The sequence below is a fragment of the Gracilinanus agilis genome, chromosome 4 (assembly GCF_016433145.1).
Source record: "Gracilinanus agilis isolate LMUSP501 chromosome 4, AgileGrace, whole genome shotgun sequence".
NCBI lineage: Eukaryota > Metazoa > Chordata > Mammalia > Didelphimorphia > Didelphidae > Gracilinanus > Gracilinanus agilis.
Genome location: NC_058133.1, coordinates 436,709,745 through 436,734,125, shown reverse-complemented (window position 1 = coordinate 436,734,125; position 24,381 = coordinate 436,709,745). Strand labels below are relative to the sequence as shown.

The following is a 24,381-nucleotide window of genomic DNA, read 5'->3' as shown; positions in this document are numbered from 1 at the left end:
CTCAGTTTTTCTCGGTTTCCTCAAATGTGAAATGGGGATAATAACAGCACTTACCTCATTGAGCTGTTGTAAGGATCAAATAAGATATTTGTAAAAGTATTTAGCATAGTAACTGGCACAAAGTAGGTGCCATATAAATGTTTATTCCCTTCCCTCTATATTCCCTATTCCTCTAAATAAATTTTGGAGTTTGCCATTAATATGTAATAAGAAATGAAATAAAATTAATTTCAATAGGATAATAGTTAGTTCCCACACATTCCCAATACCCTTTAATGAGAATTTCTTATCTCCCAAGCTGGAAACCCTTCTCATTCTACAAACAGATGATGAATGTGAGACCTAAAGAGCTTAAGAGACTTGCCCATGGTCATATGGATTGTTCATGGTCATACTAGGAGCAGAGAATTGGGTTACAATTCCAAGCGTACCACATAACTCCAGTTCTTGACAATTCTCATTAGCTTTTAGAAACACACAGCAGTGCTTAAATGACTTCAAATTAACTTGAAAGAAAATTTATAAACTATTCTGTCAAGGAGAATTTTTAAAAGAAGTCCATAAATATGCTCCATTCTCAATTTTCTCTACTAGTAGAGAAATCAGTGGTTTAAAATAGAATTGAGAACCGACTTCATTTTCAAAGCACTCTTATATCATGTACATGGTAGCAAATATAATTGGCATTAAATTTCCATAAATAATATTACCATGGAAACTGATAATACATCTTCTCCAACAAATCTGAGTAAGAGTACAATGGAAAAGGCAAGTAGCTGATTTGTAACTTCCTTTGGAAAATTATTTAAGTTGACCTCTCCATGGCTTAAATGATCTCTTACACGGGGGCCTTCCTGATGGTTCAAGAAATCCCAAAGAAATTCCTGTCAGAAAACAAGTGACAATAAGACACAAGTGATCTTATTAGTGTGAATTACACAAAGTCAATTAAAGAAGAAATAACACTTCCACTGGACCATACATTTCTGTGTGACCATTATAACAAATCCAATATACTATTTGTACATATTGTTTTACTGTAAAAATCTTCCTCTGGTAGAGATTTAGAAACAGAAAGAGCCTGAGAAGTCATTTCAATGTTAAGGAGATGGAGGTCCAGGAAAATTCAACATCTTGCACAAGATCATTCAGTGAATAAATCAAACCCAGATCCTCTATCTCTACATGCAGGGCTCTTAGTATTACTATATAAAAAATCCTAACTTCTTGTAAAACTTTTTACAAACGCCTCTCTCTCTTATAGTATATTTGAAACAAAACAAAATAAAACAGGCCAGAAAACAGCCAATGGGATTCATGGTTCACTGAAATGCATAATATATTGTGCAACAATACATTAATGAAAAAATTTATCACCTCATTCTTGATCTAGATAAGGTTGTTTGTTTTTTTAAAGCATAAGTTAAAATCTCTAAGGAATCCAGGGGAAATTTTCAATTAGTTACAGAGAACAGAGCTTCTAACAGCTAATGGTAGTGATCGTTTTTAAAACTTTTCTTTGCTACCCAATCTCTCTTTAAATCAACCAAAAATTTATTAATCTCTCTTCATATACACATAACCTTTAATGCTGTCCACAAGCACTACCTTTCTTCTCTCTTGCCCTTACTTGGTCTTTTTCTTTCATTCTGAGGCCCCAATAAATGGAAATAGTTATTTCTCCTCTTTGACAATATGAAAATGAAATGGAAATTTCACATATACATACGTAGGTGTGTGTGTTGTGTGTGTGTGTGTGTGTGTGTGTGTGTGTGTGTGTGTGTATACACTCTTCCCCTACATATTCACTCTTCAGTACCCCCTCCCAGGTCAGTGACAGTTTATCTCACAAAAAGTTTGGACAGAAACAGTTTGAAAAATACTTCTCAATTCAAACTACCTCTGCTCCCTCTGAGCTTTTAGTCAAAGCCTTTCACTGTCAAGAGGTCCTAGAAAAAACTATTGGCCTAGTAGTTTATTTTACGAGCCCAGAGAGGGAAGTTATTTTTCCAAGCTCACATATCTAATAACATAACGAAGATTAGAACTTGGTTTCTTGTCCAATAGTTTTTCAATATAAAATTCTAAAATACCTTCCTAATCACCATACAACTTAAATAGAAAAGGAAGGCAGGTTGGAGTCCCTAGTGATTTTCACTAAACAAAGGTATGACTATTTTGCGGTACCTATTTTATCAAATTGTTACTGAGAGACTACAAATCCTGAACAGAAAAGCTAGGCAACAAAAACAGTAGTAATAGCAGACATTTATAGTGGCTTAAGGTTTATTAAGTACTTTATATGTGTTATATGAATAACATATTTATATATAATTTGCTTACTTGTTATAAATGAATCTAGCATTCACACTGTGTAAATTTTGTTCAAGACAAAAAAAGTATATTTCACTAATAAGGGAGATCTAATGTTCTCTATTACCTGCCATTATTACAGCTCTTGTGGTGATATCAGCCTTGCTGCCAAGTATTCTATAAAGCAGAACTAGAAATTAAATTCTGATAGTTGAAATTGTAGTAAACATGTACTAGCAAGTGACTCCTCTCAGATATATGTTTCATGATAATACTGTTCATTAAACTAAAAGTTCAATGTGTTTCCTCTTTTTACAGATGGATTTCCTACATTTAACCTCACTTCCTCTACTAGGCCCCAGTCTGCATCAGGAAGCCAACCTGGCAATAGGCCTCTTTGAAATGATCCTCAGGCTAATCCAACAGACAAAAAAACAAAAACAAAAACAAAAACAAATTATCTAAAGCCTTTACTCCAAGTCTTACTTTCTTAGGAATGCTGTCAAAGGTTATGTTCTCCAGTGCAGCCATTAAAAACTCATGAAGATAGGGGGCAGCTGGGTAGCTCAGTGGAGTGAGAGTCAGGCCTAGAGACAGGAGGTCCTAGGTTCAAACCCGGTCTCAGCCACTTCCCAGCTGTGTGACCCTGGGCAAGTCACTTGACCCCCATTGCCCACCCTTACCAATCTTCCACCTATGAGACAATACACCGAAGTACAAGGGTTTAAAAAAAATAAATCAATGGGTTGTTTAAAAAAAAAAAAAAAAACTCATGAAGAAGTATTAGACAAAGGTTTTAATGGAGCCCAATAGACTGCATCACTTAATAAAAAGGACCAAATTTACATGGGCATGTCCTAAGACTCAAAAAATTAACCTCCACACGAAAATTTAATTACAGAAATTAAATTATATTTAGAACAGTCTAAAGCAGCCTTTGCTTTATTTATCAATATTGATTTGGTAGATTTTCATAGCATTTTTCCCACAAGAGTTATAAAGGCAGCTAGAACATATTTTTATATCAATAACCTCATATTGTACTAAAAGGCATCTACATAGGAATAAATCTTCTATTTGACATATATTTTTTAATTTAGTTTAATTACTTGAGATGCTGTTAGAATAACTTTAATAAATATACTTTTAATTTTATCCTTTGTCCTCAAATTTTCCAGCATATAAGCTGGAAAGAGCACAATTCCCATCTTTACCTTGACGCATTCATGCAATTTTGGTTACTAGGTTCATGGTTCTCCAAAAGAAGAAAGTGAGCTACAACTACTGCATTACTATCTACTAGAAGTATGAGGTAATTTATCCCTTAGATAAGTAGCAGATTGGGGATATATAAAGCTGCCTATGCCAAGGGGAACTGCAACCTGGGCTTTCTCTACCTGCTAACTCCTTAGAAGGGCTCTGGGCTAGGATAGTACTGAATACTCTGGCACTCTATCCCAGGACTAAAGAGAATCCAGTCTTAGTAGGGCAGTTCTTCCTCCTCTGAAAATAAGACAGAATAGGGAAAGCTGTCAGGCAGGCAATTTCTTGAAGCTAGGCAAACTCTCTCTAGGTCCTTCCTCCCTATACATAAGGCCCTTCCTCCCTGCTCATTTCATTCTGGAGCTGGAAGAGAAGGCTCTGCCTTCCAAGGTTGGGGGGATGCATGGTAGAGGCCATCAATGATACATACTTCACTGGTCCAATGATCTCCAAGAACAACTGAAATATTTATTTGTAATACATTAGTACCTCTTCCTCCTTTTCTCCCTTTCTTTAGTTCCTTTTTTGCTTTTTTTCTCTTATTTTTCTTGTTCTCTTTTTTCTTCACTTTCTCTTCTTTTGCCATTTCCTCCCCTCCTCACCTCTATTTCTTCTCCTCACTCTTATTTTTCAACCTTTAACTTATACCTCTTTTATCATCTTTCTTCTTTTCCTGCCTATTTTCTCATTTTCAATTTCATCTTCTTTCCCATACAATTATCTCCACTTCACTTCTCTTATGTAGTCAGACCCAGATCAAAGCTTATTGGTCCCATTCCTTCCTCTCCACCAAGAGACATACAACTACCAATCCTCACCCCACCCAAAAATAAAAAAACAAAAACAAAAAAACTCTGGGATATATTCCTGCTGAGCCACAGTGTTACAGAAATTCAGACACCTTAGAAATCTGAACCAAAATGTAAGACAGGAAACACTGTTTTAAGCATATATTCTATAAGGAAATATCTCAGTCTTGGCAAAGTTAACTACTTCATTTTGTTTTTAATAAATCATTTTCACACATAAAGGATGTTAAATTTGGAAGATACTTGATACTTTACCATAGCAGGTTCTCCAAGAAAAAAAGGGAGATGATTGATTTCGTCATCATTCAGTTGTTTTGCTAATATCTAAAAAAAGCAAAGAAGAAATTGTGAATGTACCTGAAGCCTCACAATAATTACTTAACAATGGTATTATGAGATAATGTAATACTTTTGAGAAAGTAGTCAAAACATGAAAAGTGAAAGAACTACTGAAATTTATGTGTGGATTTTACTTTTATATACCTATTTAATTGCAATAAAGTGTTTATTCAGTATAAACTAAAAAAAGGTTTTAGCAAACAATGGTGACATCTCTTAAAATTGGAGTTCAAGTTAAGGTTTTAAGACTAGGTTACTAACGTATCACCAAATAAGAGAAGCAATTTCACTGATTAGGTTAAAATTTTATTTTTGGTAGATAATACTATAAGTTTTCATTTAAACTGAGGATGACGATTAGTATTTCTATGTGCTAAGTACTCCTAAACATGTGTTATCTTATTTGAGTAAAGCTCCCAACATTTAAACTAGTCTTTAATTTTATACTCACAGAACTGAAGATCATTTCTAATGTACTCAGAATCATAAAATCTTGGTAATTTGGAGCTGAATGAAACATCATAAGCCACTTAGTCTGATTCGTACCTAACAATAATCTCTCCAATAATTTATGCAACAAGTCTTTAATTGAAGACCTTCAGTTAGTGTCCATTAACATCCCTGTCCCAATTCTGCATATCTCTCTCTACCTACTGGGAAGTTTTTATGTTTATGTATTTTTTTTCTTATTTCATGTACCTCTTGGTAACTGCTACCCATTTCAGCCAACAACAATAAAAAAAGTCAAATTCCTTTTCCACTTGACAGCCCTCAAAATACTTCAAGGCAGCAATCACAGCATTCCCCAAAGTCTTCTCTTTTCCAGACAAAATCCCTCACTGATTTCAATAGATAGCTCTTCAGGCCCTTCACCATTTTACTTTCACTTCTCTGAATTTTCTAGCTTATCAAAGCTAGATGCTTCCTAAAAGCATGATGCCTAGAATTGAACATATTTCAGATGTGGTCTGACTGGGGCTGAGTACAAAAGGACTATAACCTCCTTGGTCCTGAACACTTTGCTTTTATTAATGTAACCTAAGATAGCTCCCAGATCACAATGCTGATTCAAATTGAGCTTGCAATTCACTACAAACCCAGATCTTTTTCAGATTAAATGCTATTAAGAAATACCTTCTCCCCATCTTGTACTTCTGAAGTCAATTTTTAACACAAGTAAAGAACTCCATTTAAAAAGAATTCATAAACATGATTACTTAACTACTTACTTCATCAAAGGTGGTATAAAAAGCTGTAGACTTTAGAAAAAAAAGAGAAAAATTAAATTTAAAAAGTAAAGCAAAATATAAGTAGGGTAACATTTTTCAAACAGGAAAAAAATTTTAGTACATGGCCACAAATCCTAAACCTAAACTCACTTTGGCTAAAGAGACTTCCTATCATTGGGAAGACAATGACTATACTAACTGAATAACAGCATATTATAGAAGACCTATAGTATCATATACCAATAATTAATCCGTGTTTAAATAGTGCCCATATGAGGGACTTTTAATTGTGGTATTTTTAAAATTTTGAATGCAGTAAATAACATATACTTCCCCAGCAAATGAAATGTATACATATCCATTTTCATACCCATATGAAGCTGTAATTTGGTCAGTGTAGGTAATGCTAGGCATAGGAATTCCCTCTGCTAGCAGAGAGTTGCCTGAACTACATAGTGTAATGCAAGATTGCTAGCGGAAGCTTTTTGCTTCTGCAATTTCAAACTGTCACAGAAAGACAGTTGGAGGTCTTAGAATCTTCAGAAAGTCAGTTGGAGCCTGAGGCTATAAATAGGGCTTTTGCCTTCTGGCTTTCACTTTGCCTGGGGGCTTCAGCTTTTCAGCTTGGCTTTGGCTTTTTGGTTTCTGCATTGGCCTGTGCTTATTTTGTCTTGGGGAAATTTGGACCTATCTGATTGCTCTGGATCTCTCCCTGATCTCTCCATTACATTCCTGTTATTTTTCCCTGAATTTCCCCTTGGGCCTTGGGAGGAAGGGTGGCTTGGTGATTGGACATAATGGGTTTAGATTCTGTAGGCAAGTAGGGCATCCTAAACAAGTTAACCCCAATTTAGTGATTTGATAAATACTTTACTTTAAGGGAGTCAAATCTTCCTGACTGGGAGAGCAGGCTCTCTCAGTCTGACCCCCTCCTGTGACCCTTCCCCCACCATCAGCTTTCTCCCTAGCAGCTGTTACGAAACTCTTAACCCCTCTCTCCTTCTGATTATCCCTGACATTAATAAATCCCCTTTGTTACCTACTCAAAGCCTCTGGTGAATCATTGTATCGAAAATTAAGGCAAGGGCTGAAGAGGGAAGGAAATATTTTTTTTTACTTCTTGAGGGAACTGCAGGCATCCATCTTGGCAGGAAGTATCTATCCAAGACTTTCTGTAGCCATCAGTTTCACTGGCAGGGAGGAGCCCTTTTGTCTCCTCCCTCAAGAGACTTAGAAATTAACAAGAGAAGTCCTCCAGCCAGATATAAAACATTTCTGACAGGCCCAATCCCCCTAAACCTTAGAGATACCTTCCCTGATTGAAGAACCTCAGCCTATTTCCTCAGTATCCTCTGTCTCTAGCCTCTGTGAATAAGCCTGTTTAAGCTGCCCTCCTGTATACTCCCTCTCATTTCCTTACCTTCCTATATACCACCTCATTCATCCCTTCCCTATTCTCAGCTATCTTCTTCATTCCCCTTCCAAATCACCTCATATCCCTTTTACCCCTCCTTACTACCCAAATTGCCTGAGACCTGCCTAGATTACCTTATTTCTTTATAACAATAGGAATTAAGTAGTTTGCCCAAAATGGCACAATTAATAAGTGCCAGTGACAGAATTGAATCTATCTTCTTGATTCCAAGCCCAGAATCTTGTTTACAATGCCATATTGCCTCTCTTGACTATTTCATATATCATTAATTTAAAAGTATACTTGGTGACACCATAAAAAAATTATTAAAAAGTTTTCATAAAAGTAATAAACATCATTCTTGCGAGGCACAGTAATAAGAAATAACAAATGAGATAAACAATCAGAAAAATAAAACTTCATTTTATAGGTTATAAAATGATATTATTATTATTATATTATATAGTACTTTCTGCCAACAAAACATCTTATAGATATAGTCTCCCTGAGCCTGTGAAGTAAATAGTATAAATGAGATGAGAGCCTCTCATTTTTGTTTTTATATCCCCAACACCCAGACAGTTGGTGCTAAAAAAAAAATGCTTACTGACTTATTACTTTCTCATTTTATAGGATAAGGGGAAAAAAACAGACTTAAGTAACATACAAATAACTCATTCTGTACTCTGAAAGCAAATGGGTAAAAGTTTAATAAACTCAAGATATTTTTCCATCACTGACCTCAAATAAATGGCTTGCTTTCAGACTATCCCACAATAATAATAAAACAAACAAATCATGTATACCTCTGCTGTTAAAAGTCTTTTTGGACATTTATTAACTTCAGTAAAGACTTTTCGGAGTCCAGTTTCCAGCTGTGTCAGTAACAGTATTATACAGTCTGCATATCTATGAGAAAGATCCAAAGTTCTTCATAAATATTTATATTTTATTATATGTATTGATTCTAAAGCAAAACAGCAGTTAAGAGCTAGACAACTGGGATTAAGCCTAGGATCACACAGCTAGGAAATATCTAAGACAAAATTTGAACCCATCTCTAGACTTGGCTTTTTATCCAAAGCCACCTAGTTGTTTGTGTGTGTGTGTATATATATGTGTGTGTGTATATATATATATATATATTTTTTTTTTTAAACAATGCTTCAATGTATACCAGGATTCAAAGAGGCATCTTTAATGATCTCTAAAAGGAAGTGATCTTTAAAAGGAAGACTATATGGTCACGGCAGTCCTATTTGATTTCTCTTACATCACAACACTAAGCCATTCACAAACACCAGAGTCAAACTGATGCTCAAAAGGACCTCTATTTATAAAAATATTTATAGTAGTTCTTTGTGGTGGCAAAGAACTGGAAATTGAGGAGACTGGGGAATGGCTGAACAAATTATACTACAGAAATGTAATGGCATACTATTGTGCGATGAAGGGAATAGTTTCCAAAAAACCTGGGAAGACTTATATGAACTGATGCAAAGTGATGTGAACAAAACCATAAGAACATTATTCACAGTAACAGCAATAGTGTAATGACAATCAACTGTGAAAGACTTAGCTTGGAGTAATACAATGATCTATGACAATTCCAAAAGACTCATGATGAAAAATGCTATCTACCTCCAGAGAGAGAAGTGGTAAACTCTGAGGGCAGACGAAGTATATATTTTTCCTCTTTATTCTTTTTGGTTCTTGGGGGGGCAACAAAGTTAATATGGAAATGTTTTGCAAGACTTCACATGTATATGAGTATCAGATTCCCAGCCTTCTCAATGGCTGGATTTTTTTAATGAACTTTTTTTAAAAAGTAAAGTTCAAAGGCATAAAAGCCAATGTAATACAAAATTTAAACATCATCATTCATACTAAACATCCTAACTCCTTTTTGTTACTTTCTTACATTTGCTAACTTGCCCCTTGTTACAATCTAGCAAGTCAGAGGTCTTAAAGTGAAATCTAAAATACTTTAATAGAATGTTTTTGGATAGCTACTAAAAGTTTTATTTCTACTCTATTTTGAAACAATTGAAAGTTTGTTGAGTTACCTTAACTCAACTCTTTCATTTACTTATATTCAAAGAGTAAACAATCTATGAAGGTCAAAAACTCTTCTGACTATCCCACACTCCAAATCATAAGTGTGACAATCTAATTCTTCACTTACCTATGTGATCTGAATTTCATTACTATAGCTTCCCAAAATGGAATCATGATTTTCAACACAAAAGTAGACTTCTTTATCAATTCTTCAACTACTGACAGCACTTCATCATTAATATCTGCATATTAAAGTAATTTTTGCATCAGTCAAATTTTAGAAATCAGTAATGCATTAGCCATCAAAGAGAATTAAACAATTCTGCAATGTACTGAAGAACTGACTTATGTATTTGAACCAAAAATATGGTACTTGATGCAATCACCATTTACACTGTTCATTTCTGTTTTTACAGCTCTCCCAAGACTTTCCTTGACTAGTCCTCAATCTCTGCTCCCTTTCAAACTGCCTCTTTTCCCAAAGCCTCCAAAATGTAGTTGCAATTGATTTGTATTTAATATAGTCATTTCACATTTATGATTTAATTAGTTTAATGCTTTTCCTTCACTGTGAATATTTTTGTAGATGATACATACTTTGTATATTTTTATTAGATCATAAACACTTTAAGAATAAGGACTACATCTGTGTGGTCCTCTTTTACTTTGTCTATGATGGTCTGTATGTACATTTACCAACTGCACATGGTTCAAGCTTCTCTCCTTGACATTCAAGGCCTTCTACATTTGACAGAGTTTACATTCTAAAAGAGGAAACATACATAAAGAGGTACTTGGAAGATATATTCAGAAAGTAACCTTAGGAAGGAGGGCTCTAATAGCTACAAGGAAGGAGAAGGTAGTGGGAAGGGAAGGCCTCAAGCAGAAGACAGAGCTTACACTGAATCTAGAAGAAAGCCAGGGGATCATAAGAGAGATGAAAAAGAAAAGCATTCAAGCATGGGGACAGCCAGTGAAGATATAAGGAAGTGGGGGAACTATGTGGCTCAGTAGATAGAGTACCAGGCCTAGAGATAAGAGGTCCTGAGTTCAAATCTGGCCTCATACACTTCATAGACAACTGAATCTTGGGCAAGTCACTATCACAACTGCCTAGTTCTTATCACTTTTCAGCGTTGGAAACAATATTTAGTATCAGTTCTAAGAGAGAAAGGAAGTTTTTTTTCTTAAAAAGACAAAGAAATAAGTGATGCAGTGCCACATACAAGGAATAGCAAGGAATCTAGTATGGATTGGATTTTAAGAGTGCATAGAACAGAGTACAAGACCTAATATATTTTTAAAAACCTGTATACTTTCAGAACTAGGAATTTTATTCTGGAAAACATTTTTCTTAATTAAAAATTGAAAAGTACATAGGCTAATATAGTTTGGTTTTGGTTTTTTTTTTTTTTTTTGGTTTTTAAACCCTTAACTTCTGTGTATTAGCTCATAGGTGGAAGAGTGGTAAGGGTGGGCAATGGGGGTCAAGTGACTCGCCCAGGGTCACACAGCTGGGAAGTGTCTGAGGCCGGATTTGAACCTAGGACCTCCCGTCTCTAGGCCTGGCTCTCAATCCACTGAGCTACCCAGCTGCCCCTAATATAGTTTGAAGAGCCTGCATACTTTCAATTGACTACATTTCAAAATGATAAACTTAAAACTATATATTTAAATTCAAAAAATCAATTTCTTACATAGGAGATGGAAAAGATGTGACTAGATAACAATTCATCAGAAAAAGACTAAGGCTGTTACTTGATTTCAGGTTCTAGATCAACGAGAAATGAAATAAGAATGCCAAAAAAACTAGTGTAATCCTGCACTCCTTTATAGGGGCACAGTGCCTAGAATGAACATTCAAATGAGGTTCACTATGCTCTACCAAGGTCAAACCACATTGGGAGTTTATTCTATTCAGTTCTTGGCACTGCATTTTATGAACACTGATAATTAAGAGAGGAGTCAGAGGAAGGCAATTAGCATGGAGTGAGACTTTAAGACTATGGGATACATTTCCATGACAAACAAGACAAGACATACCAGCTAAGTTATAAGTCCTCAAGACTGAGTGAATTCAGTCCATGACTAAACATTCACTCAGGCTGTGATTAAACATTTCAATAAAGACTAACTCTGTTAACTTTCAATATTTTCTGAAATATGCTGATAGGCTCTAAAGGAGAACATTTGGTTGCAAAAAACTGGGCCTTGCTATTTTCTGGTTCCTTTGCTTTACCTAGTAGAAGCCATATATCTGCTAGGTCTCATTATCCAGGTAACTAGCTTAATCCTATGAGGTCTGATATTAGATAAACATCTGGTTTCTGCCAACAGATTTGATTTGGTAAAGCTATAGTTATTCTTCCAGACACCAAACTTTCTAGAGACCACTTCCTCAATCCTTGGTGGGAACCTTTTTTTTTAATTCATTCTCCTTCTCCCAGATTTCCCCAGATGAACTCATTTTTAGCCATGGACCATCTTTGCCTTACTAGCTCTTAAATGAGAAAAAATTCTAAATACTCTGGCCTCTATAAGTTTTTTCCACTGCAAGGATTCAGATAGCAAGAAGTTTTCAGTGATATTCTCCATACTTTTCTTGAAGATTTCTAGGCTCTAACCTTAAAAATTGTCTCTAATCTTTAACTGTTTCTCCTAGTTGGTGTAGAATGATGTAGTTTGCTTCTTATATCAGTTGTCATTATCTCTGAAGTTGATTTTCTTAGCCTATTTCACTAGACTTGCATTTGAGTCCTCCCCTCTCCAGAAATCAAAGAACCTTGGTCTTCTCCTCTGAGTTTATTTCTGTCTATGCTCCCCTTAGCATGGAGCCCCCTCCTAGATTGCTCTTCTATTTATTTTTCTGCTTCTACTGCTAGTGGTCCTCCACTGGTTCCTAACTCACAGGAAGGCTGGATATAACAGATAGACCCTGGACCCACCAAAAAGGAAGTACCTTTTATTGGCCCTTTTTCTTATTTCAGTTATCTCTGAGACTTTGGCAGTCAAGTTGGGGTTTAATGGCTTAAAGAGGAACATGTTCCAAACTCCAAATCCAAAGTACTTGTGATTAACTAGAATATTTAGGATATCAACAGGATACTAATTAGACTAAACCCTGATTTAAAAAAAAAAAAGGAAAGCTCTAGCACCACAGCCCCACTATATTACTCCATGTGTGTTCTTCTTTTGGGATGTACGGAGGGGAGTGGGGAGGGAGGAGTGGTAGTAGTGGGAATAAGAGTGATAGCTAGCATTTATATAGCATGTATTATGTGCCAGGTACTGGTCTAAAATACTATTACATTTGATCTTCACAACAACCTGTGAGGTAGGTGCTATTATTATCCCCATTTTACAATTGAGGAAACTCAAACAGAGGTTAAGTGACTTGCCCAGGCTAATGTAGCTAGGGAGACAGTCTTCCTGACTCCAGGCCCAGAGCTCTATCTACTGTGTCACCTAGTTGCCAATGCTCCTAAGTAATAATCTCCTCAACTTTCAGATTTTTCCTCTTCCCTCAAAAGCACAGAAAAGGTCTCTTCTTTAGCTTTACACCTATATCTTCAGGTTGATGTTAAATAATGGACCTTTGGTCCTTAAAATACATTCTTCCTTCACTTAGGAAAATAAAAAATAAATTTCTCATGGGGCTAAAGCTAAAAGGGTATACCAAACTCCTAGAAATTAACTAAGAACCCTTTTGACTATAGGCCCCTCAACACACAGGTTATAAATATAAGAATGAAAGAGCTCAAGAATACATTTTATATCAAGTCACTTCATCTTAAGGTTCATTCCCAATAGCAGAAAAATTTATATCACAATTCTACTTTTTGAATTTGTAGTCCAGTGATATATATGTTTTACAAAGGAAATTCAAGTGAGAAAATGTGAAATATAGTACTTGCCAGGAAAAATGATCAAATCCTTTAAGTGTGTAAAAGTTACAAAAGGCCGATGTACAAGGGTAAAATTAGTTTGCTGAAGATAATTTTTCAATAGTTGTCCCAAACCTGCTGTCAAAAATACCAGCATAGAGCAGTATCTAAGAGAAAGTACCATGGAAATCTATTAGGAAAAATATGTGAACATATTTTTATATAATTTATAGAACTAAAAATGAACATTGATAGAAAGACAAACTATGGCATGCATTTCCACATGCTATACTCTACTTTAGTTGCATTGGGTTGAATATGAAAACATAGCAGGAACAGAACATTGTCATCTCTATCCAGAGGAAATAAACTGCATAAGGTCAGGGACTATGTTTTACTTCAGTGCTATATCTCCCTGAGGACTTAGAACAGTAGTCTTCATAGGCTTAATAAATATTTACTATTCAACAAAAGAATCACTGACTGAATGAATGAACCTTTTAGGATCCTTCACCCACCCAAGACCTTGTATACTCTTTACAATACTTTCTGTTCTTACTCCATCCTGGCTGAGCCTAGGTCCAGTCACAAGAGAACCTTCTAGTTACAATATTAATACTTTCTCTTATTTTCAAAACTTTTATCTTCAAATTTCCAGGCCTGAGTGCACTGATTTTCAGACTGTCACTTTATTTGTCATTTATCAATAGTTCACTGATAACATCCAGAATCCTGACTAATACTAAACATGCTAGTATCAACCCTATCCCTACTAAATAGGACACACTTTTTAAAATAAATATTTTAATGAAGCCTTTCAAAATGGCTTCTAAAGACTCTAACCCTTATGCCCATATATACCTTATTTCTCAAAATGTTTCTTTTCTGTTGTGTGTCTATGAACTGAACAAGATCCATACTTAAGCCTAAAGTTTATTAGCAACTTACTTTGGAGGAATTTCCTGAGGAGATGCAAATCCATGCCATAAAATATTGCGCAGATTGAGTCCATGTGGAGAACCAATGAATACTCTGAGTATATTCATCTAATTGGGATAATGAGAGCAAATTATAAGTCATTTAATATAACTTTGAATTTATGTTTGTGTTCTATTGCTGAATTTATACATTTTGAACTTGTTTCAATTGATTTAGGATAAGGTAAATTTGTTAACTGAAAATAATAGCATAACAGAACTTCAAAAGATGTTATACAGAAATTTAGTTAATTAGTGCTAATTTTGTAGAATGGAAAGTGCCCTGGGCTAAAAGTCAGGAAACCTGGTTTCTATTCCAGAGGACCACCTGATTTTCTGTATGAAATTAATGAAGTCACTTAAGTTTAAGTTTGTATTTCTGTCAAGTGAAATTGCAATACCTTCTCAATAGTGTACATGATAGAACTGTTATGGCCCACCCTAGAGATCACATACAATCTTGATTTCAACAAGGCATTTATTGTTAGTGTCAATAATACTATTATCAACTTACATTTTATAGCTTTCAAAATACTTTCACATTTAATCTGCACAAAATCCCTACAATGAAAGTAGGGTAGATATTGCTAGTCCAAATTAAGAGAAGTAAATTGTGACCCAGAGTTGTGACATGCCAAAGTCCACACCTAATTAGTATATTTAAGATTAGAAAGGGAAACTCCTGATTTCTGACTTCTATGCCCAATTCTCCTCCCAATAAACCACTGATTTATTTGATAGTATCCCTCTTTCATATATGATGAAATATATGCTATGTTTATAGAGTTAAACAAAAAAAATCATGTCTCCTAGACATGATGAAGTGAATTTATGACTAGTTTACAAATTATATCCAAAAAATATTGACTGACTGATATCAGCATGAAATAGACAGTATATGCCATAAGGCTCTATACCAGTGATGGGCAAACTACAGCCTGTGGGCCAGATGCGGCCCCCTGAAATTTTCAATCCACCCAGCGACATTAATCCTAATCTGACGAATATGATGAGTAGGATACAATACAATGAAACTTCGAAAGAGTTGCCTTAGAAACAAACTGACAGATGAGCATTTCCTTTCCTTTAGCCCCCTCTTTAAAAAATTTGCCCATCGCTGAGCTATACTATTAAATTTTTAGATCATTCAAGATTAGGAGAAATACCTATACATCAGCTAATGGAAGTAGAATTTTAAAAGATTCCTAAACAGTAAATAATGACAATAGTGATAAGAAATGGACAGAGATAAATATAAGGTCGTTTAAGACCTTAAGAAAGACATTGACAAGGAAGAGATAGGTGGCTCTATGGATAGAGCCAGGCCTAGAGATGGGAAGTCCTGGGTTCAAATGTGACCTCAGACACTTTCTAGCTGTGTGACCCTGGGCAAGTCACTTAACTTAGCAGCAATTTTAAGACAGAAGTTAGGGGTTTGAAGAAAAAAAGACAGAGAACTTTGTCAAATTTAAGGGACTAAGAGCCATCCTCCCTGGGCAAAAGATATGAACAGACAGTTTTCAGATAATGAAATCAAAACTATATATAGGTACTAGAAAAAATGCTCTTAATCATTACTGATTAGGACATGTAAATCAAAACAATTCTGAGGTATCATCTCACATCCATCAGATTAGCTAAAATGACAAAGTGAAGACACTAATATACTAATTGGTAGAACTGTGAACTGATCCAACCATTTGAGATGGCAATTTGGAATTAAGCACAGAGAACTATAAAACTGTGTGTATATATATATATATATATATATATATATATATATATCCTTAGACAGAGCAATACTATAGCTGGGCCTATTTCAAAAGGAGATCAGGAAAAAAGGGAAAAAATCTATATGTTCCAAAATATTTATAGTAGTTCTCGATGTAGTGGCAAAGAACTAGACATTATGGGAAGGTCTGTCATTTGGGGAATGGCTACACAAACTGTGGGATATGATGGTGATGGAATACTACTTCACTTTAAAAAATGATGAGCAATTAATATTTTTAAAGCTTGGAAAGAACTATATGAGGTAATGAAGAATGAAACAAGTAGAACCAAGAAAACATTATATATAACTGTTTTTAATATTTGAAGAATAACTTATGAATATATATGCCAGATGATGCCTTCCATCATGTGGGAAAGAAGTGAATATAAATTTTTTAAATAATAATTTCACAAGCATACACAAAAACATACACTAAATTGTATATGGAAGAGGGAAACTAGGATGGCAAAGGGTCTCAAACCATGTTACATATGTAATAATGGAAAGAATGACAGATGCTGGTCTAGATAAGATGTGATTTGGGGAATCATGACCATTGTCCTAAAATATATGAAGGATACATACAGAAAAAGGATTAAAATTATTCTGTAAGAATGGCTGTAAGTTACAGAGAAGTAAATTTTAGTTTAACGTAAAAAGGACTTTATAAAATAGAACTGACCAACCACAGAATTTATTTCCTTGTGAAGTAATAAGTTCCTCATCACTGGAAATGTTCAAGAAGTTGTTTGGCAACAGGATATTGTAGAACAGATTTCTGTTTTGAGTACGAAATTGGAATAGTTGTCTTCTATGATCCCTTTTAATTCTAAGAATCTATATGTGATAATAAAATTTTTTGCTTTTTCTGAAACACCATCAACTTAAAATCAGTGAAAAGGAGTTCCGGGTTAAGATGGTGGCAGAGTAAGAAGCAGCTCTTAACCTCTCCTGACCGAAACATACAAAACTCCTCAAGGGGACATAAAAACAAGTCCAGACAAACGGAGGAACCCCACAACAGGGCACAGCGTGGAAGGTACGTGGAATCGAGGCATTTCCATGCTATAAAGGGGTGAAACAGCTCTCACTAAATCGCAGGCTGAGCAACCACCCCACCCCCACCCCCTCCACACACAACACCTATAGCGCCTAAGCCAGCTAAAAAGAAATAGAGCAAGTTTGGGGCACCCATCGAGTCATTGGCAGCTCTGGGGCCTGTTCCTGCAAGCAGCAAGATTTAGGACCCCAAAAAGCTAACGAACGCACACAAAATTTGAGCACGGGAGCAGGACGCCGAGAACGGACGCAGGGTGCAGAGCACGGACGCAGGGCACAGAGCAGGGGCTCAGAGAGCAGGCACGGGTGGAGACGTGGGTGGAGGCAGACACAGCCAGGAACTAAAGCTCTGAAACCCTGAGTGGGGAACCAGTGCAGACCGGTATACAACTGTGGAAGCAGCGCCCTGAGACTTGTAAAGAAACCTCTGGCAGACGATCAAGCAAGGGGGGTCCACCAGGGGGCTTGACCACGGACAGACCCTGAGCGCGAGGATAAACCTGAGAAGCTGCTGGGCTAAGGATGGCTACCCAGGCTCAGGAAGTTCAGAAGAGAAAGATTGACAACAAGAAAAGGAAGTCTTTAACACTCGACAACTTTTACACAGAGAAAATCCAGACAACTGAGCAAACAGAGGAGGAGAACAAACAAGCATCCGGACCCTCCTCAAATAAGGAAAACTCCTCACAAGCTATGGAAGAGTTCAAAACTGAGATTTTGAGGAAAATGGAAGAGATCTGGCAAGAAAATAACTATTTAAAAGGTAGAATCTTGCAATTGGAAAGTGAGGCTCAGAAACCAAATGAACTGATAAGCAAATTGAACACCAGAAATGACCAGACTGAAAAGGAATACCAGAAGATTATGGCCGAAAACCAGAAGATTATGGCCGAAAACCAGAAGATTATAGCCAAAAATCAAAAGATCATAGCCAAAAATTGAAAGATTGTAGCCGAAAATCAATCCCTAAAGGCTAGAATTGAGCAAGTAGAAGCTAATGATCTCTCAAGACAACAAAATCAGTGAAAAGATGAAAAATCCTACTATTTTATTTCTCTTTATAAACCACAAATGAAGAAACTTACCACAGATTGTCCAAACACTTCAGCAAGTTCCTTGGATACAAGTAAGTCTCTTAAAAGAAATGGACATTCCTTTCCAATCAGTAAAAATACCTACAATTCAAATAAAAGATGTTTGTGATAGGGGGAAAAATACTTTTAACTAATCAACCTAAAAAGAAAATATTCACAAAACAATGTGTGTGTAAAAGATAAGAGGGAAGTCAGTAGGGAACCTGTTAATATAACAAGAAGTAACAATTATCTGAATCATCTACTGATTCACATCTTTTATATGATTCTGTCTTTAAGATAGTCACTTATAAATGTGTGGGATGAGATTCAATGTGTAATTCTCAGAGTAGTATTTGGCTTGTTGTAACCCCAATTTTTCAAGACCCCTTAGTATTACTATTCCTTGGACTAAAACTGTCTACCCCCCCAACCTCATAAAAATTTTTTTGTTTTCCTGACCTATTTTCAAAAACCTTGAGAAGAATTTATCTGTACCTTGGGAAGAAAGCCAAACTATAAGATAAGCAGAAGAAGGGAAAGTACGGTGAGTTCCAAAAGTATTTTGTCCCATGATAGTTACAAGTTCTTCTTGATCATGGGGGTTTTTAGGGGTACGTAATATTGAAAATCACATGTTCAAGACTGAACATCACAGCCCCACCTTGTACAGGATTGGACAGAGAAGAGGAGAATCTTGCATCAGGATTATTATAAAAGTCTGTGATTATACTTAGAAGAAGAGAGGACATTTTTTCCCTAAGCAAGCTGCTTGTGTGGGCAGACTCCCTTTTCCTTCCCTTACCCTCCCCCTTCCCTGCTTTCTGCTGTTTTCTCCAAATAAAGTCAATTTTCTCTGCCAGAATTTTATCAAATCTCCTGTGTGGTCATTAGAGTAATTTCTGGGGGTAGGAGCCTCCCCAAAATTCCACTCCACACACAGAGAAACAATTACACTGAGGAATTTGATAACAATTATACTAGTTCCTGAGCTCTTATGTAATAAAGTATCAACTAGGCAGTGCCTTAATGGATAACGCTTTTTTCCATTCCTGTTAAAGCAGTTTTTAAACTACATATGAATAATTATAAACACTTACATTACCCAAAGCTCGTTCCAGACATGATGTTAATTTCATTAAGCTAAGAGGAATAGCTTCAGGCTGCAGACTCTTCAGAGCAACAAATATTTCAGGAAACAACTATTAAAAGACAATAAATAATAGATGTTAATCCACCCAAAAAAGCATTTCAAAACAATATATACTAAATAACTAAACAACAAAACAACTAAAAACAAAATACTATCTTCTTAAATTCAACCTCACAAATGGTTTCAGTGGTAACTTTAAATGACTTTTAGACATCTCATAACACTGGGGGAGAAGGGAAGGAAATAAGCATTCATATAACACTTTTAAGATTTCATGCTTTGCCAATATCATCTCATTTTATTCTCACAACAACCATGAGAAGTAGGTGCTATTATTATCCTCATTTTATAGATAAGGAAACTGAGGCAAGCAAAGGTTAAGTGACTTGCTCAAGCCTTGTTCAGTCAAGGAATTAAATTAGCCAGAAAGTATTTGAGGCCAGTGCACTTACTCCAGGCCTAGCATTCTCTGCCTCTATGAAGTACTATGGAAAAATAAAGATCTAGAATCTGAGTGCTAAGGCATTCTTATGAATTTTGTTTCTTTATACTTAGTTAATATTAAAAATTAATTGTAAAATAATCACTAAAAGTGATAAACAGAATGAAATGATACTTTATATAGTTAGCTCTTTAAATATACATAGATATGTATACATGTGTATATGTAAAGAGACGCATATATATAGTTGATGGCTTACTTTATATATTTTTAAATTTTTTATTTATTTAGAATATTTTTCTATGTTTACATGATTCATTTTTCCCACCTCCTCCCTCCCACATCCCTCAGCTGACAAGCAGTTCCACTGGGTTATACATGTATCATTGTTCAAAACTTATTTTCATATTATTCATATTTGCAATAGAGTGATCTTTTAATGCCAAAACCTCAATCATTTCCCCACTGAACCATGTGATCAATCATATGTTTTTCTTCTGCATGATAGCTTACTTTAACATAAATCGCCATCTTTTTAAAATTAAAAAGGATTTTTTTTAAACTATGTAATTTCTACATATTGCACAAAGCCATACCTCTGGAAAATTTGTCCACTGGCACCAAAAGGCATATCGTACTTCAAACTGTGCCTTTGTCAGGGAATATATGTGAGTATGAACAGCTTCACATACAGGACCCAAGAGGCCTACACTCTTTAAGTAATCCACATTTTGTCCTTTCAGGATAAAGAAATGTTTTTAGCACAATAGCTATATGTATATTACATAGTTTCTCTACATTATCAATTAAAAAGGTTAAGAATAGAATTTCAAAGTTGGAAGGGATCTTAAATCCAATGTTTTGCTTTTAAGAAAAGGAACTTAAGGTCCCAAGGATTTAAGAGCCTGCCCAAAGTCAGACATTCAGTAAAGAGCAGAGCTTAGTTTAGGATGAAGATCACCTGACTCCTTTGCCCCAGTCTCTATACAGTATACCACATTGCTGCCTCTCCCGTTCAACTATCTGTCTCAACTATATGTTTAGTCAAGGGGAATCGCCTTCAAATTAGCAAGAGCAGACCAAAAATAATTAAGAGGAGGTTGAAACATACAGGACAGAAAGAAAACACCTAACTGCTCTAAATTAATTCAGTGTGCTTAAGATATGATTACAATCATTATTTCTCTTCGAATGCTCAAAACTTAAAACAGTGTCTGTTACACAGCAAGCACAAGATCTTTTTCTCACATTTTACAGAAAAAAGTCAGGGCATTCACCATGAGCTCCCTCTTCTCTATTCCTCATTTATCACTCAGGTGTCTTTTGTCACACTTTCTTCCTTCACCCCTATCTCACACGATGAAGTGGCCTTACTCCTTACCAGATCTAACCATCTTTATCTATTCAAATGATCCCACTTCATCCTATCTCCTCTTATAGATTGCTCCCTCTGTCATCTTTCACTTTGTTTCTTTTTTTTTTAATCCTTACCTTCTGTCTTAGAATCAATACTGTGTTTTAGTTCCAAGGCAAAAGAGTGGTAGTAAGAGTCAGACATTTGAAGTTAAGTGACTTGCTCAGTGTCACACAGCTAGGAAGTATCTGAGGCCACATTTGAACCCAAGATCTCTGGGTCTCCAGGCCTGGCTTTGAATTCACTGAGTTACCTCACTGTCCCTCTTTCATTTATTTTCAATCTCTTCCTGGCTCCTGGTCCTTCCCTACTGCCTACTTCAAACTTCTACTACAAACATAGCCACATCTCTCTTGTCCTGAAAAAAATCCTCACTTGATCCCTCCATCCCTAGTAATTCTCACCTTATTTTTCTTCTGCCTCTTATAGCTACATTCCTTGAAAAGACCATCTACAACAGCTAAGTCCACTTTCTTTCCTCTCACTCTCTTCTAGACCTCTAATTATCAGGCTTCTAACCTTAATCATGCTATTGAAACTGCTCTTTCTACAGTTAAAAATGACCTTTTAGTTGCCAAATCCAATAGCCTTTTCTCAACTCTCATCCTTCTTGACCTCTCTCCAGCCTTTGACCCTGTTGATCATTCCCTCATGCTTGATAATCTCTTCTTTCTAGAGCTGAGGGACACCATTCTCTCCTGGCTTTTCCACTTATCTGACCCCTTCTTCTTTGCCTCATTTACTGGATCCTCTTCTAGACCATGACTTCTAATTGTGTTTCCCAAAGTTCTGTCCTAGGTTCTTTTCTCTTCTCCTTCTATACTACTTCCTTTGGTGAGCTCATCAGCTCACCAAATATGGATTTAATTACTATCTCATGCTGATGAATCTCAAATCTATCTAGCATGCCCCAATTTCTCTGCAGATCTCCAAACTCACATCTCCAGCTGCCATTTAAGAAATCTAGAACTGGATGTCTAGTAGACATCTTAAATTCAATATATACAAAATAGAACTCTTTATGTTTCCCCCTATGGCCTCTCCTTCCCACCTTCCCTATTATTGCAGAAGATAATATCTCCCAATGGAAGCAGAAACACAACACATACGAACCTGAATCTGTATAGCATATACATTCAGCAAGTATTTTCCAGCACACTTCACCTTGTTGAGACACAAGGCTATTGATATCATGACTTTCTTTCGTTTCAAACCCAAGTCTGCAAACCATGTCATATACTGGGGGAGACAGGCATGTAGTAATGGAGTCAGTTACTGACATCTAGAATATAGGATATGATATATACTCATTAATAGGAAGACAAAAAGAAAACAAACATAAAATGACAGTGAACAAATTATATTGGCTTAAAACAGACATAAAAGGAAACATATTAAATGCTTAAAATATTTAGATAAGATAGAATTAAAATATTAATTCCTAAAGATATTTTAGTCAAGATCTGAAGTATTTTTATGAATTATAAGAGCATTTTTCTCAATACATTTTCTAAAAATGTCATTTAAGTAAAGCACAGTGACTTGCACACATAGGTACTTATAAGTGTTAACTGAATTTAGTATACCTGAACTTCCACTTCTTCACTGATATAGAGGGCATATGAAAATATCTTTTCAAATCTTAGTATGCATCTTCTTTTCAAAGGTAAGGAAAATAAAGTGCAATGAATTAATATGAAGACATGAAGCAATAGGAAAAGAATTAACAACCTATTAACCAGTAAACCAAAATTTAGTTTAGTTTCATTCTTATCTAAATTAAATCTTCAATCTTCATGATGTACTCCTGGCAAAACAAAGTCATCTCCTGTCCCTTCTTGCAAGTCTTATTCTGAACATTAGACATGGCTTTCTACTTTAATGATTTTTTTAAATTATGTGACCACACAGCCAGCCAATATCTATCATTCATTCATTCATTCATCTATTGAAGTGTTAGTGCCAGGACACAAAAGCCAGTGTTCTGGTTAACAAACCCTGAGCGCTTTCCACTGCATCAAATGGGATGCTCTTTTTTGTATGAAATATATAAAGTTTATGTACTTCCATTCCCAAACAGTATCATACTTCTTCCTCTCAACTGAATATCAATTTTATTAAAACAAATAATTAATATTTCTAAAAAACAAGATGTGCTTCTTCCCAGGGTTATTTGTATTTTTAAAGGGGTCTCCTGGCAGAAAGGTCTTCAAGACTTATAGAATTAAAATTATAATACTGAAATAGCAGAGGGTAGAACTTATGTTTAGAGGAAGCATCAATTAACTAAATATTTATCAAGCAACCATAGCATTGTGCTGATTGCTGAGAATACAGACAAAAAGGGCCAATTCCTATTCTGACTACTAGGGCAAACTCTGGGAATGACAAGCTTTGAATATGCTTTGTGAGAAGTGAATTTCTAACATAGTCTTTGAGCTGAGAAAAGAAAGCCCTACACTAGTGCCTGCCCCATGCCTTTCATTTCTGTATATCTCCAAAGTAAGGGCTGAGGTAGAGAACAAATTCAGGATGGATGCCTTAACCCTTCCCATGTCCAACTCTTGGGATTTGCAGAATGCATTCCCAGAGTTTAAAAAGAATTTATTCTTAAAAAAAGGAGAAAAAGTCCCTGCCCTCATGGAATTCACAGTCCCATAGAGACAACATGCAAACAACTATGTATGAACCAGATATATACAGCATAAATTAGTAGTAACCTCAGATGAAGAATGTGTGTATATATACTACTATATATACATGCATGTATGTATTGTTAATATGTATTGTTAATCTAACAAGAGGTAGCAATTTTTAGAAAACCTACTCTTACAACATATGTATGTATTCTAAAATTTGTTGCCCCTGTAAGATTACATATATAATACAGTGTATATATATATATATGTATACACACACATATATATACACATACATACACACATAAATATATATATATTTGCATATTATATAATACAGGCTAATGTTACATTATATAATATATACAAATATATATACACACACATACATACATACATACACAGATACATGTTAACCTTACAGAAAGCAGCAAATTTTAGAATGCATATATTGTAAGCATATATTGTAAGCATATATTTTCCAAAATTTGCTCTCTTGTTGGATTAGCACATACATATATGTATATATAGTATATAATTT

General features: G+C 35.4%; 1 protein-coding gene across 2 annotated transcripts in view; it reads right to left on the bottom strand.

Annotated features, from left to right (window-relative positions):
• The window catches only part of ERMARD (ER membrane associated RNA degradation), a 31,615-nt gene extending 11,167 nt beyond the window's left edge, over positions 1 to 20,448 (bottom strand). For both annotated transcript variants that reach the window (XM_044675811.1, XM_044675812.1), the window contains exons 1-10: positions 20,384 to 20,448; positions 19,293 to 19,394; positions 18,205 to 18,294; positions 14,258 to 14,355; positions 13,340 to 13,476; positions 9,553 to 9,667; positions 8,174 to 8,276; positions 5,954 to 5,983; positions 4,641 to 4,709; positions 711 to 884 (exon numbers count right to left, since the gene is read on the bottom strand). In XM_044675811.1, coding sequence (XP_044531746.1) covers positions 711 to 884; positions 4,641 to 4,709; positions 5,954 to 5,983; positions 8,174 to 8,276; positions 9,553 to 9,667; positions 13,340 to 13,476; positions 14,258 to 14,355; positions 18,205 to 18,294; positions 19,293 to 19,331 — 855 coding nt within the window. In that variant the 5' untranslated portion in view covers positions 19,332 to 19,394; positions 20,384 to 20,448. The remainder of the gene's footprint in view (positions 1 to 710; positions 885 to 4,640; positions 4,710 to 5,953; positions 5,984 to 8,173; positions 8,277 to 9,552; positions 9,668 to 13,339; positions 13,477 to 14,257; positions 14,356 to 18,204; positions 18,295 to 19,292; positions 19,395 to 20,383) is intronic.
• Positions 20,449 to 24,381: the final 3,933 nt, after the last annotated feature.